Source organism: Atractosteus spatula, chromosome 2, assembly GCF_055471065.1.
Source record: "Atractosteus spatula isolate fAtrSpa1 chromosome 2, fAtrSpa1.hap1, whole genome shotgun sequence".
In the NCBI taxonomy this organism is placed as follows: Eukaryota; Metazoa; Chordata; class Actinopteri; order Semionotiformes; family Lepisosteidae; genus Atractosteus; species Atractosteus spatula.
The window spans coordinates 14,047,585-14,063,903 of record NC_142707.1 but is presented as its reverse complement, the minus strand read 5'-3'; the positions used below and the strand labels follow the sequence as shown (position 1 = coordinate 14,063,903).

The window sequence follows — 16,319 nt, the reverse complement described above, 5'->3', positions numbered from 1 at the left end:
AACCTTTGTAGCTTTTTTCCCCCAATAAAAAGTTACAAATACAATATGTCAGTTTTCAGTTATACTGTATATTGGTTTTGCTAGCACTTTACAACTATAAGAAACCATCCATTATCCAACTGCTTTATCCAATTCAGGGTCACCAGGGAGCTAGAAAATATCCCAGCAAGTTACAGCTGCAAGATAGGATACACCCTTGATGGGATACAAGTCCATCGCAGCGCACACAAGGACACAAACATACCCACTCACACCTGAGGCCAATTTGACCAAAAGCCTTTTTACCTATCGTAATAGTATATCTTTGAACTTTGGAGGAAACTGGATCTTCTGGAGGAAATCCACACAAACACAGGGAGAACATGCAAAATGTACAGTAGATAACATCACAGGAACTGAAACCAGGGCCCCAGTGCTGTGAAGCAGCAATGCTAACTGTGCTGCCCTATGAAAAACTAGGAAAACATTTGTACGTGTGTGTAACAGAGTGCTTGTTATTTTTTCTTTCTTTTACTGAATGTGAAATACTCCAATGTTTCCCTCTAACCTTCTGGTATGTTTGAGAGTGTGTATGTGATACAAATGAAATGTGAATGATACTTACCCTTTTTGTTGTTTCCCTAAAATCACTGCAGTGTTATCCCCATTTGGAGTATTGTATTGTATTGTGTTGATCAAGATGGCCCACCAGTCACCTTTCCTGTTTGTAGTATCACACAAATGATCTTAAAGGGAAAGGTGACTGGTGAGCCATCTATAAATAACCGATGTAAGGTTAGTTGTTTTGTTTAAGTGAATATATCACGGTTGCATGACTCTGTTAAAATTTATAAGTTTTTTTTCGATGGTTAAATACTTTATTTTGATCAATCTACCCATCTCTGTTAAGAAAATGTTAGCGAGTCCCTTTAAGAGGATGGTCCTTAGAAGAGGAGGGGCTATAAAAGGGACTGGGAGAGCTTAGTATGGAAGAGGGTGCCTTGGAGGAAAGGTGTGGAGAGTACTCCTGTGAGGGGTTTTTTTTTTTGTTATTATCCTTATTTTTTTGGCAATAAATCCGGTTTTGTTTGCATTTGAAGACTGCTTGTGGGAGTTTCTTTTCTTTTGAGCCAGGCCTGGTCACTTGGCCGGTGACAGTGTGTCTTCTGGGGCCTTGTGTCTTGTGGATTTTATTCCTAAGCAGTCAATTAAAGGACTTATAATAAAATTATAGGATGTTTTTATTGTTCTTTATCATTTGATTACATAAGACAAGATGTTCTATGGCTGTCTTCCTGGCTAAAATGGCTTTGAAGATGATAATGAAGACATGGTATAAGCAATTTGGTAGGAAGAGTAATGGCACTGATTGGAGGCATGGTGGTGCAGTGGTTAGCATTGCTACCTCACAGGGTGAGAGACTTGCATTCAATTCCTGGGCTAGGGTGCTATCTGTGTGGAGTTTTATGTTCTATCTTGTAAGTACTCCCACAGTCCAATTAGCCACAGAAAAATTAACCACGGTGTTAGTGTTTGCGTGTCTGTGTTTGTGTCTGTCTGCCCTGTCCAGGGTGTAACCACTTTCTTCTTGTTACTTGCCAGGATAGGTTTAGACTCTCCAGCAACCCTGAATTGGAAGTAGTGGTTAGAACAATGACCCTGGAGTTGATATTTTCATCTCCTTCATTGTCAAGGGATGCAATGAAGAGATTTCCAGCCATGGGATTGAAATCCCCCAGTAGAATAACTCTGTCATCCTTTAGGAATAAATAAAGATTTTGATCAAGTTTGGTATAGAAAGCTTTCTATGCCACAGCAAAAGGTTATGTGAATGTCAAATATTAATAGCTAATTCAAAGTGTCACGACTGGAGGCTTTAAAAGCAACAAAATGTAAAAATTGTGCAAGGGTTAAATACAATGAAAATTGTGCAAGGCATTTTATTATGAATTCATTTTGAATTAATTCTGAATTCATTCAAGTTTTGGACCTCTTACTAGAAGTTTTTTTCATTTTTATTGTTCTCCTATCCAATTAACACAAAAGCCTATACCAAATTATAAAGTAATACAAACACAGAATATCATTTTATTATGCTCTTCACTGCCTCACTCACCATCTTCTGGAAGAAACTGAAAACTCACATCTTCAGTGTACTGCATGTCTATCACTAGAGGTCCATGACTAGCCAACATTTATTGTCTATTTCCTGTTTGGCAAGCAACACTGTAACACATTAGAAGTTAATTAACTCTGCATGTACTTTGTGGTTTTATTGAAGTTTTATGCTACTGTTATACAGTGTGTACCATTTGCATCATGCAAATTTGGATGAATGCATTTGCAAAATGAATAAAAGAAATGTATTAGAAATATATTGTATGGTAAAGGTAAAACAATCCTTTCCATACCTTTTACTATCCAAGGTGAAAAGCTAAAATACTGGGCAAGCAAGCAGAAGTAAACAAAAGTAAGTACATTCCTAAAGTTAATCCATTGGACCTTTGAGGCTGCACAAATCATGATTCAAAAATCGAATTTACAGTGTTATCCCACTCCAGGAGGTCATCCAATTGACATCCAATCTATGAAATGCCATAAATTTGTTAATCCAAACACAATATTGCCAAGTATTAACAGGTGAAGTCTGCAAGATTAATGACTTACTACATTTGGAAATTTGGAAAAAGAAACTGCTTTACATATAGTTCAACAGTATAAAGTATAAAGTATCGGGTTATCTGAGTTGCTGTGGGCTGATTGTGAGAATACAACAGCTGAACATTTTAAAAACTAAGTACTGAAGGTCCCCCTGCAAATGGTCTTTAATTCATTTGGGCATATTCTTTCTAGTTTGTTGCCATTAAGCATGTCTTTGACACATTTTAATTCACAGTGATCTATGATTTTAATTTACATAATTAAATGCATTTTTTCTGTTATTTCATGAAGGTTTTCAGATCCCATGGAAATAAAATATGTTTTTGCTGTCCGTGAATAACATCATTTCAGTTATCTAATGACAAAAGGAACCAGTGAATATGAAGGGATAGAGTACTTAATACTTTGGGTTTAACTAGCCTGGCTAAGAAAATGACAATGCTGAGCAGAGAGTCAGAGAGAAAGAGCTGCAGGAATAAATATGTGCCAGGGAGCTTTTACACATAGTGGAATGGGTATTTCACCCTCTGCTGCATAAATAACAACATATTTTAGACTTCATATTTGCACAGTATGAAGCTTTTGAACTTTAACACTGAATCTTATGTGATCAAAATACCACATATCCTATGTGACTGAAAACCACAGACACAAGCAAGTAGTCAGTGGTTTGTAGATATAACAATACTAAGGTTTTTAATTAAAGGATATACAGTATCGTATGTCACACTCAATTAAAAATAAGAAATGTATAAAGAAGAGTGGTGTTTGGCACAACACAGACAGGGAGAGAAGCCTGGGGTCAGAGCACAGGGTCAGCCATTTATACAGCACCCCTGGAGTAGTTGGGGTTAAGGGCCTTGCTCAGGGGCCCAACAGAGTAGGATTCCTCTGCCGGCTGCTGGATATGAACTGGCAACCTTCCAGCCACAGGCACAGATCCTTAGCCGCACCGCCCCTTATAAGTACTGTATATAGGTATGGCTACACCAATGAAATAAAACTGTATCTTTTCTCATGTGAGAAAGCTGAGGGTACAAGACTTTAAGGTATCAAGTCAGGACAAGAGATGTGAAAACAACTGAAGTTAAGAAATATATTTTGTAAAACTACACATACACATTAGTGCATTTGGGCTATGATAAGAAGGAATATTTATCTACAAAGAAGGTTTCCTTCACCTGGTAAAGATCAGCATTTTTCAGTTTGTGGGGAGCACTCAGATAAAACAAATGAAACTCTCACCCATGTAAGATCACTAAAACCATCTGCATGCCTTTTAATCTATTTTTTTTATCTGCATTGTACAATGGAGTTTAGAAATAGAGTTTATGTACACATGCATCATGCTCATATTGACATGTTTCTACAGTCCTACTTAAAATTATAGTAAAACTGCACCGTATTATAGTTCTATAATGTGTGTTGTGCCTATGTTTATGCCTCCCATATATTGTACTTCTTTAGATTTTGTTTCTAAAGCATCCTTTAGCAAAGTAAAATAAATACAATTAATGATTGAATGCATTTACACTTTTTTGAAAGGATACCTAAAACATTCACACTGTTTAATTAGAAGAATACATAATTATTTCTTATAATCTAAACAAGCAGAATAAAAATAATATTTGTGTGCAATTACAATGTACAGTATGTTTCAAGATATGTATAGATTTCAGGGGAGCTGGAGCCTATCCCAGCAAGCAACAGGCAGAAAGTGGGATATGGCACACCATCGCAGGGCACACACAGACACAAACACACACTCACACCAGGTCCAGTTTTCGAATTAACCAATTAACCTACCAGTACTGTATTTCTTTGGACTGTGGGAGAAAACCGGAGCACATGGAGAAAACAGACAAACTGCACGCAGATAGCGTCCCAGGTGTGGAATTGAATATACTGTAGGGCCATGGCTCTGACAGGCAGCAATGCTAACCATTGTGGCTCTGTGCCACCCTTCATACTGTAGATATAATGCATTTTAATTTTTATTTCATTGTTAACCATTTATATTAAAATAAATAAGGAACAAATCATAATAAATCACATGCAATCTGGTTATAAATGTGAAAATGACTAAAGACATCTTTTCAACTTTCTCATTTAATAAAGTCTTATCTATCTTATCTATCTATAAAGTTATATACATGTGGGGTGACAAAGCTCTGTACCAATTGTAAAGATGATGTACAATTATCCCATCATACCACAATAACCCATCTGGTGAGCAAGGGTGTGTATTTTAAAATAGAAACTGCAGTGCATACAGTTAGAAATATGATGAGCACATTATCTCTGAAATGCAAGAGGAAACATCAGAATAGCAACATTTAGGCTGTGGTTAGCACCCACACCACCTCACCCCCTGCCCACTCACTACAATTCATCTCAGATAAGTACACAAGGGACATATTCAAGGTCATAGTGTTAGTACTTAATATCCATGGGATAATTACTGGATTATGTTAACATATACAGTATGTTCTGGTTAGCAGACTGATTTGAGATCCGTTAAAGTATAATAATAACTTACTTTGTGTTAACAATAGAAATTGGCCTTATTATAATGAAGAGAAAGAATGATTAAGAATATTCTTTTCAAAAAACAGCACATAAGCCACCTGAGCATGAAACAAACCAAACTGTCACGTACTACATGAGACTATAGTGTATAATAAGAATTAGAAAACTTTGTCCTGAGGGGTAGACCCTATGCTCTGTTGCTATGTGTATTGAGCTAAATGAAGACTGAGTCTGCACAGCTTCTTGCTCCTCTGTTGAAATATTTCCCACAACACTATTATGATTAATCGACTTATGTTTGGGATTCAAAGCATGTGAAACTGGATGGGGACAATATAATCCTGGTAGTAGCATTGAATTAAAGAAATTAGCACATGACCGACACACAATCATCCAGCTGTGAAATTAAATACAAGATTGTAAATTTAAATACAGTATGTCAGTTGCGTATACAGTTTATCATGAGGAAAACTGGGGTAGTATTTGTATTCATTATAGACGTAGCCAAAAGCACATATGCTATTGCTTGGAAAGGCAATGAAGACGGTAGTATTCTTCACTTTAACATCTCTAAAATAATCTATTATTCATCAAAAGCAGACAAATACAGTATTGAAACACTTTATTAACTGCATGAAAGGTTCTGTCAATAATACAATTACAACAGAAAAATTCAGTTAGAAGTTAACAATGTTGCTAATACTACATAAAGGAGAATAACCCTCTTGCCCTCCTTTCACATGTTTTGAAGACTTGCTCTATTTCACCTTCCACCTTCCAAAATCTGTGGTGGAAGGCCCTTTTATCTCTAGCCCTGCAGAGACATTTTCAAACAATTTGACCAGCGATTGAAATGCTACCAATGTTGAACACTGACAATTTGAACTCCTCCCCTGTGTACTGTATGTCTTACAATACAGTGCTGGAACATATTGAAGCTTATGGGCAGGTCTGATTAAAAAAAAAATATTTTAACAAAGGAAAAACACAGCTACAGTATAGTTCGCTTGTCTTACTTAAAAGTCAGTGGCAGGTCTATTCTGGGCAGTGGCAATTTGTTTAAAGTTTAGGCAGTTTGCTATAGGTTTAAAAAGATGAAAACATCTTTAGAAGGAGTAAAAACATACAGTAAGTGGTCAACCTTGCATAACACAAAACATGAAGAAGGTCCCATGGCTGAAACGCTGTTTCTTTTCTTCTCTTTTCAGCATGGAATAAACCTTCACTTGTCCCCTAACACAAAACATGACACAGACTGTGTTCAGTATACCCACACGAATGTTTCTAAGAAGTCTGAGTCACTTTCTTGCTTCACTTTGAAATCATTATAATAATGCTTAGATTATAACTGCCATCAGTGGAAATTGAGTGTTGATTGCGGGAGAAAAAAAAAACATCACTGAGAATAATTTCTGGGTTTTCATTAACAGAATACAGCGGCACCTGGTTATGAACGGGTTATTTTATTTCAAGACAAAACTGCAAATTGGAATACTTAGTAAATTTAATGTGAGAAGTGCTCCTCTTAGTGCCTATTGATGGATGTTATGATCTATACCTGTAAGGATTTTCTGTTAAGTGTGTAATATATTTGTGCAGTATTGTGCAATATATTTATAATGTGCAATAAAACTTTTTGTGTACTGTTCTGGTTTGTTCTTTGTATATTCTGTACTGTGAGCAACTCTTCTTAGTGTATTGTATGTATTGTGTTGTATTGTATTGTTGTATTATTGTATCATTGTATCATTTTGTTACACTGTGCTGTGTTGACTATGCTAAGCTGCTGTTGCACTGCAATTTCCCTCACGGGATCAATAAAGTATCTATCTATCATCTATCTATCTAATATAAAGATCCATGTAAAACAACCTTCTCTTTAAATTATGAGATGAGAGATTTTAGATATTAAGGTACTGTACCTAAGTTAAAGCAATTTAAAAGCATAATCTTTTTTAACCTGAAAGTCTACAGAAGAATTTGAAACTACAGTGTACATAAATATCAAAACCATCCCTTCCTCTGTTATGACCTTCGTTTTTGCCACATTCTGAACATCAAGATTGCTGCCCATCCACGTTTTTTATCCTTTGCTATTCCTCGAGAACCTTTACATAGCCCTTTTTGGACTCTGGCACATTTTCGTAATCATCATCATCAGATGAGCTGTCCTGCAGAGATGAATGGAAAAACACCACTGACTTTCAAATACTTACATTTTTGCTTAGTAGGAAATATACTGTAGATGAAACATAATACCATTGCTGTTTTTTAGTTTGTCATGAAATCCTACCATATATTAACTTAATACTATACAACACACAATAACACACGACAAATATAATTTGATCCATTCTAGCACCAAATGTTTATTATATATATTATGTAATGCCCATTGGTATTCTTCAACATAATTCAATAACTTAATTTTCAAATTACCATTTCAGGCCTTTTGCAGTCTTGACTGACATTTATATCTGTGTAAGAGAATAAAAACATTAAATACAAATATAAAACAAAACCATTAAATATACAATTGGATTCTGTGTGGGATTATATTGATTAAAACTGAAAGGTAGAAAAAAATACAATCTGTAAAAATATAAAGTGTCATTCAAGTAATCAACTCCACTAGAATTTTGACAATCATAGTTGTTCTTTTAGTTTATATTCCTCCAGTTAGAATATAAAGAGTTAAGAGCTCCATCAAAAATAATGAAGAGTGTTTGCTGGATTAGAAAACATTGGAAAGAGGGAGGGTATGGACTGAACAATCTGTACCCTTCTATCCACCATTCCTCTCTGAAATTATCCCTGGACTGGCGTCACTTATTGTCTTCAAACATAAGCCTACTTACAGTCCTTGGCAAGCTGGAAAGGCTGTTTTAGAGATGAAGCCGCCTGCTCATTTTCATAATTGTGTGGATCCTACAGAGATGATAGCAGAATCAATACTATCAAATTTCAAAAATACCCTTTTCCCCAAAACGTTAAAAATTACTCCTCTTGCTCCAATTAGCCTAGAATAGCTGTGCTGGCTGGTACTACAACATCAATGTAAATTCATAATTATGGTTAATAATACAGTAACATTGCATCAGCTGAAGGAAAAACATTAACATAAGTATTGGTAATTATATATATAATATGCATTATAAGCAATGCAACAAAAAAAACAATGCCACTGTTATTTTGTCACATTGCACTTTTGTTTTAAAATGTATGTTCTTATTCCAAAAATAAAACTCTGCATAGACCAAGAAGTCATTTTTAGCATCAAATTGATGGTTGCCAAGGTTGCCAGTTGTTTTTTTTTTGCTTAGTTAATGAATAATATTATTTACAAATTACCATTTCAGGCCTTTTGCAGTCTCGGCCGACATTAACATCTGTGTAAGAGAGTAAAGAAAAATTAAAAACAAATATGAAACAAAAACATTAATTTAAAACATTAATTTAAATATACAGGTGTCTTTGCTATGGGATTTTATGTATTAAAACTATGTATTAATTATATGTATTTAAATGTATTAAATACAATTTATCAGATATAGTGTCATCCAAGTAGTCAATACCAGTAGTCTAAATTGCTTTAGTTACAGTATAAAGAGTTAAGAGTTCCATCATAAAAAATGAAGAGTGTTGTTGGATTAGAAAACATTGGAAAGAGGGAGGGTATGGACTGAACAATCTGTGCCCTTCTATCCACCATTCCTTTCTGAAATTATCCCTGGACTTCTGTCACTCATTGTCTTCAAACATGAGCCTACTTACAGTCCTTGGCAAGCTGGAAAGGCTGTTTCAGTGATGACGTTGCCTGCACATTTTTGTAATTGTGTTGATCCTACAGAGATGATAGCAGAATCAATACCACCAAATTTCAAAACTCTTAATAAATTTTCCCAGAACTTTTAAATATTTCTCCTCTTGTTCCAAGTCTAATAGTTCACTACCCTTCCTGATATGTGTTTCCTGGAGGGCTGAAGAAATTGGCCTAGGATAGCTGTGCTGGCTGTCACTACAACATCAATGTAAATCCATATTTATGGTAAATAATACAGTAACATTGCCTCAACTGAAGGAAAAACATTAACATAAGTATTGATAATATACATTATAAACATCGTAAACATCGTAAAGAAAAAACAAACCACTGTTATTTTGTCACAATGGACTATTGTTTCAAAATCTATGTTTTTATTCCAAAAATAAAACACTGCACAGACCGAGAAATAATTTTTAGTATCAAATTGATGGTCGCCATTGTTGACAGTTTTTTTTATTTAATGAATAATTTGATTTACAAATTACCTTTGTATGCCTCTGGCAATCTTGATGGACATTTGCATCTGTTGGAAAGAAAAACAAATTGTTTTAAAATTGTACAATACCCTAAGAAAGCATTAGCAGAGCAAACTCAAAACTTTTTTTTGCTTTACAGTCAGGAGCTATTTGTTATCAAGAGATTAATAGAAAAGGTAACTACAATATAATATGTCATTTTTGTTTGGTGAAATTCCAAACATATATTTGAGAATATTACAATAAAAACAGATTTCTTGTTCTATCAACTGATTTCAAGTAACCATGCGTGTTGGGGCACATTCACTTAATCACTTAAGGTAAAGGAAATTTGTTTACAGTGTAAAAGTCAATATGTAGCAAAAGTAGTTGTATGACCCTTTAAGATAATATCTACATGAACTCCGTTTTCACCAAACTCTGTGTACTGTATAAGAATTTGAGATGCCCTGTCTTCAAATTGTTCATCATGTAAAATGCATGCTCAATTGAATTTAAATCTGGAGGCTGACTTGACCAGTCAATCAGGATTTTCCAGTTCTTTCACCAGAAGAAGCTCTTGGTTACATTGTCCATAAGTTCGGGGGTTTTTTCATTCTGCAAGTTGAAGTGGTGCCCAAAAAGTATGGACGCATTTTCTTCTGCATAAGCAAACAAAATACGTCTGTAAACTTCAGAAGTTGTTCTCTTTTTGCCATCATTAGATACATCATCAATACAGATGCATGAACCTGCTCCATAGGAGACCACATACAGTATATTCAGGCAGTGACATTACCTTTGCTATGCTTCACTGATTAGGTGGTCCTCTTAGGTGGTGATCTGTAGTTCCTTTCTTTCTTCGCAATTTGACCTTGTTTTGGCATAGGTTTACCTGGCTTCATGTTTCTCTAAAATTTTGTTTGCTTAACTCTTTTGGCTCACCTTTATGTTTGCAGACTAATCTGCAGACTAATCTGTCTTTTCTGTTCTTTGAGCTTTGCGAGAGGTTTTCATCAGCTCTTGTCTAGGTTGTTTCACTGAAAGTTGTTTTAGGGTTTTCCTTAACAGCTCTGATATTTTTTCTGACATACAGTATTTTTCTTGTCCGAGTAGGTCTTGACTAAGTGGTAATTGTAGCCATTCTTTCTTCTTTTGTATATTCCGAATTTTTCACTTTGATATGCCCAATTCTGCATTGAGTTTGTCTTCTAGCTTTGAAAGTGTCTGTTTTTCTTTACATTTCAACTGTTTACTATGGGCTCCAAACACTGAAGTCATAGCAAGACAGGCAGATAAGATGTTCACAGATCTTTTATGAATTCTTCATTACCCAACAGCAAACAACTGACACAAAAGAGACACTAATCAGTGAATTGTTCCAATGCCTTTGGTCCTTCAAAATAAAGAGATTCAACACTAGAAATTTAACTGATCAGAGATAAATTATTAGGATTTGCACTTATCAGTCAATGTTATTTTTTTCACAAGAAATGAGAGTGATTATTATAGAATATCCCGGCATAAACTTCACTGTCAGAAGACACTGCATGTAAAGGTTGTCCATTCATGTGAAAATCAATTGTAGAACAGAAATGAAGAAAAACAGGGCTGCTTTATTTAATCACTTAATTTCTCCAAACACCAGAGGTAGGCTCCATGATCAAACCATTGTGATATGAATTTGTCATGTCTTCTCTTTTCTTTCAATCCTGAGTCCCTTGAAAATAAATACTGTCCAAATGGAAGTACAGTAGACAGTGATGAACTGATGGAAACAGTTCTATTGAACCATTAAACATGAATAATTAGGGATCCTCTTTTAATGAATTAGAAAACGTTATATAGAGAGTATGGAGTGCGTGTATCAACTCTGACATTATTCCCAGATTGCTGCCTTTTCATATGTATCGACTTCAGCATACTTACAGGTAAACTGGACACAGTTTCGGGGGGATGGAGTCCCCTGGACATTCTCATAGTTCTGGTAGGCCATGCGGCTTTGTACATTCTAAAGAGACAAGAGAATTGTTATACTGAGCAACTTCTGATCTGTTCCTAATAGAAAGCATTGCACTGTAAATCATGAAGGCAAGGTAAAACTGGTGCTTTTTGGAGAGGGTCTTACAATACCCACAAAACATTGCAGTATAAAATGGCATTAAAAAAAATTTGATACCTAGTTATCGTTTATTGTTTTTTTTTTGCAAATTATAAGTATATCCAAAAATTACCATTCTGCGATTTGCAGAGTCCTGAATGAGATCTGTTGGGAAGAAAAAAAATTACAATATGTAGCAATTTCCATTCCACTATTATTTGAAAAAGATGTTTTGGTTTCAGTTTATCTTATTTGTACTTCGAGGTGTTCATACTTACAAGGACCACCTTTACAAATACTGGACCGGTGGAACTGTTTCCTACAGAAAGAGAGATGTCTAAGCGCTTTGAGATGCCACCTTTAAAGGTGCTATATATTTATTGCTTTATTTATTATTATTATAAATGTCAGGATCTCCTCTCTTCCCTAATCAATCATTTTACAGCTACAACTTAAATTACAACAGGAATCACTGGAAGTTTAAATTTTAGCTAATGACTAACAAAAATGGACTCACCTTTCCCTTTTGAGTTTGTTCCGTTCTGAAAAACAAAGCACATTCTCTTGTTATTATTTAAACCTGAAGGATGATTCAGATTGCTTTAGCCAAAAAATTTTTTATTATTTATTATAAATAAGGGTTAGTAATTTGTGTCTTTTTGTACTGTGCCTGTATTTAGAATATAATTCTTTTATTATTTCAATGCACTACTTTGATATACTGTAACATCATCCTCAAGGAAATGAACATTCATGAATCACCTTCCTAGAGTTCAATATAGAGAGAAAAAATAAAGAAGACAAGTTGTCATTAGTATTTTTGAAAGAGCTGAAATAACAGGAACCAAGGGCAAATGACATACTGCATTTCAAGTAGATGACAGCCAGAACCAGTGTTACTGTGAAGCAGGTAAGGCCTCCGACAGCCGACCCTATCACTTTTACACTTGAGTGTCCTGGAAAGACAAAGAAAAAACAGCAGAAGAAAACCAGAAACAAATTCAATAGTAAAAACAACAATACAAAAGCCTGCGTTATTGTCAGATTTGCACCCCCACAAAATTACTTGGGACGGAAAGGCATGTAACAGACACATCAATAAGTCTCCAATCATAGTGTAAAGATTTCTGAAAAAAAAACTATTTTCCTGCATATTTTCATTTATAAATAAGGCTTAATGATCTATAAAGTTTTGTTAGCCCTTTTATTCAGTGTTTCATTTATAAATGTATATTTCTTTATAAATTAAGCAATGCTGTATTTCTACATATTTTCATTAGTAAGCAATACTAATCAAGTAGTAATTTTTGCTAATAATATTTATCAAAATATTATGTGTATTTGTTGTTTTTCTCCTGAGTGTTTTTTTTGGTTGGTTACGTACAGTACTGCAAAAGGTCTATTGCTTCAGAAAAGAAGTAACATTTTAAGTGTTTAATATGACTTTTAGATAGTTTCCCCTACTTGAAATGAAGCTTTAACATCAAAGTTTTATCAGTGTAACAGTTTTTATTAACCTGATATTCCTAAGTAATACACTCACCTGATCCAGGTGTAAATGAACTGGTCATTTTAATTGCTGTAATATAAGGATATAATGTATTATTCTTAAACAAGGGATAGACAACATGTCAAATATAAATATTTCAATAATAATGAAATATAAAGATAAAAACAATTCAGAGAAAAATTGTTTCAAAACGTTATCCTCATTATCCTGGTTTATTTCAAGTGTTAGAAAGAATAGATGCATGATTCACTTCATTGAAGAAGACAAATGTGTGAACTATTTCTGTCAATCACTAGTTCTTTGGTGACTTCAGTCTTGCCCAAAGCCAAAAAATAATTATAAAAATAGAATTTATTAAATCAATAATTTCCAACATGCTCTACTACATCTTTGTCACTGCTTTCTTTTCTCTTAAGCATCAGCACTGAAGCTGAAGTACAGCCTTTTCATTTTGAATGAAGAAGCACAGAACTGAACATACTGTACAGTATATGAAACTAGTATAATTTTTAAATGAAGGAAAAATAATTGGACTTTTGTTCATGGGAGAACATCATACTCACTATTTTCTGACAATGGCACTTCAGTCACATTCCAACCTACAGAAAGGAGGATTACATGCAAAGTGAACCAAAAAAGCAAATTTGTAGTCCACAAGCCTTTACTTTGGAGATCTAAATTCACATTATAAATACTATCTTCAAAAAACAAGGGTAAAAAAATTAAGTTACATTTCTATAACAGACCTGCACTTTTCCTGTTTATGTTCACTTTGACACTCTTGCTGTGTCGTGAGGTCACTGCTCTTCCCTCTAAGTTCACTTCAACAGTGCAACTCAGCAGGATTTCAGGACTCATCCTGTCCTCTGTCCTTGTCAGCAAAGTCTTCTGTGGCACAGTGAGCTGACAGGCTTTTAATTCCTTACTGTACAATATTGATGAAAAAGGTTGTTTAGCATGACCACTGTAGAAGAAACAGCGTATTCCAGTCTCAGAGTGACAGAGTACTTGAACAGAGCGTTCGTCCTTTATCACTTTGTGCTCCACTTGAATATGAGGTCTTCCATATTTATCTAACTTATCTGTGGAATAAAGAAGTCCAAGTTACCTCAAGTGATGTATCTTGCACAGGTAGCAAAATTATTGAGAAGCACAGGGATATCCCTAGAAAGAGACAAATGCAAACTCACCAATTACTGTAACTTTTTCAGCTTTGCTGCGCTGTGAAATATTCAGCTGTCCATCCATTTGGAGTTCCACAGCACAGCTCAGAGACACCTCAATGCTACTCCCAAAGTCTCTGTCCCCCACCAGCTCCTCAACAGATAGAGAGAGGTGACACTGCCCATACTGTTGTCTGTATGGCACTGATCTGAAAGGGACCTCACTCCCATTCATGTAGAAATGGCAGCGGATTCCTCTCTTGGCTCCACAACGTATGCTTATATCATCACCTATGTCATAATGTTTCAAGTGTACTTCAACTTCAGGTGTTTCAGACAGGTCTGTCAGTAAAATCCAAAATAATTGTTTGTTAATTTAATTGAATATATAACATTTAAAGAATAAATATATATATATATTTATATATATGGTAATTTATAATAACAAACAAATAGCATACCTGCAAATCCTGGTCTCACTTCAAAGGCAACTGTAATTTAAAAATACAGTATATATATTAAATTTCAGGAAAAATGCCAAAATACACCTAAAATTACAACAACAATTAGCCTTAAACAATCTAATTACAACAACAAATGTTTCTTTAGAATAGTTTCCATACAATGAAAGAGAAATATCTTGTACTTACTTAAAATATAGAAAAATGTAAATGAGATCATTTTATTTTGAGTTTCAAAGTTTCAAATGATCGTAATAACAAAGGCAATGATGTACTGTAGAAACCTGTGTGGTGAATGAGAGCAACATGTTTCTGCAGAACAGGAAACATGAAATAAACCCTCACTATAGGTACATCTAAGATGACGTGGTCCTTCTTGAAGGGTCTAAAAGAAATAAAACGCTAGTCTAATCTAAATAAACTTCAGTAAAGGTTGACATTTCCTGAAATACCACCATCTGAAAATAAATTCAGTCTTCAGACAAGAGCACTGTTTTCACAGAAGCAACATCTTGTTCTTAATTAACCAATCTATGAGAAGTACTGTAACTGCTAAAAACAACAGATATCATGAAGGTGTATTGTATTCTAATCTGATTACTCTTTTAATGAAGGGTTACTTGTTCTAAGCACTAGAAAAAAAAGAGAGTGCAGTATAGAGCAACCATCTAGGTTGTACAGATTTATTTCGCATTGACTTATTGAGTGATGTTGTGTACTCCTGTATTTATATAGACATTTACTGTACCATGGTTGTTTTTTATATACTGTATCAGGCAATTATTTGAAGCCTCAACTCACAAATGACTCCCATTTTGCCATACAAAATATGCACATAAGTAAGATAAGATAAGATCAATTTATTGGCCATATACTGTATAATTTCTTGTATTATGAATTTCTTTTCGCATACCCCAACTTGCTCACCATGAGACACACAGACAGGGAGAGAAGCTTGGGGTCAGAGCGCAGGGTCAGCCATTTGTACAGCGTCCCTGAAGTAGTTGGGGTTAACGGCCTTGCTCAGGGGCCCAACAGAGTAGGATTCCTCTGCCAGCCGCGGGATACGAACCAGCAACCTTCCAGCCACAGGCACAGATCCTTAGCCTACAGAGCAACCGCACAATAAACATGGAAACTCATAACAGAAGGGGTGTTGTCTAACTTATTGCACCAACAAAAATTAAGACAACTTTGATATTCCACCACAATGCAAGTGTCTCATTTGAGTCAAAACTCATCTTGCATTCTGCAGCAAATAGCAAACTGCAAGCATAAAACCTACATGGGAGGCTAGTCAATTGCAGGTTAAGGTCTCTGCAATACTGGTACATAAGTAAATGTTTCAAAGAATATGGTAAAAAAGCTCCCATGCAAACACATTGATCTACAATATACTGTACTCACCTAGAGTACATACTGTACAAGTATAATAGCTGCTAAGCACATGCCAGTTTTTCACATCAAAATAAGCTAGGGATGTTTTTCCCTAACGTCAGCATGTCGAATCCAGCATAGTAAAAGTCAGAGTATTCACTTTCAGTTGCAAACCTGATGAGCTTTTGTTCAACTCGGTAACTGTTGTTTGTTTTTTCAACACAGTGTTGGGTTACATGCATCACCGAGTAATACAA

The 16,319-nt window shown here is 34.9% G+C and overlaps 1 protein-coding gene across 1 annotated transcript; it reads right to left on the bottom strand.

Annotated features, from left to right (window-relative positions):
* Positions 1 to 5,776: 5,776 nt before the first annotated feature.
* Positions 5,777 to 15,499, bottom strand: LOC148839342 (uncharacterized). Its single transcript, XM_088935801.1, has 16 exons — positions 15,487 to 15,499; positions 14,252 to 14,566; positions 13,808 to 14,143; positions 13,625 to 13,660; positions 13,095 to 13,130; positions 12,415 to 12,507; positions 12,069 to 12,093; positions 11,830 to 11,870; positions 11,685 to 11,716; positions 11,380 to 11,461; positions 9,481 to 9,518; positions 8,944 to 9,013; positions 8,521 to 8,570; positions 8,028 to 8,097; positions 7,609 to 7,646; positions 5,777 to 7,340 (listed from the first exon to the last, which is right to left on the bottom strand). Exons 1-16 carry the CDS (start codon positions 15,497 to 15,499, stop codon positions 7,263 to 7,265), a joined length of 1,353 nt encoding a protein of 450 aa, XP_088791927.1. The 3' UTR covers positions 5,777 to 7,262.
* Positions 15,500 to 16,319: the final 820 nt, after the last annotated feature.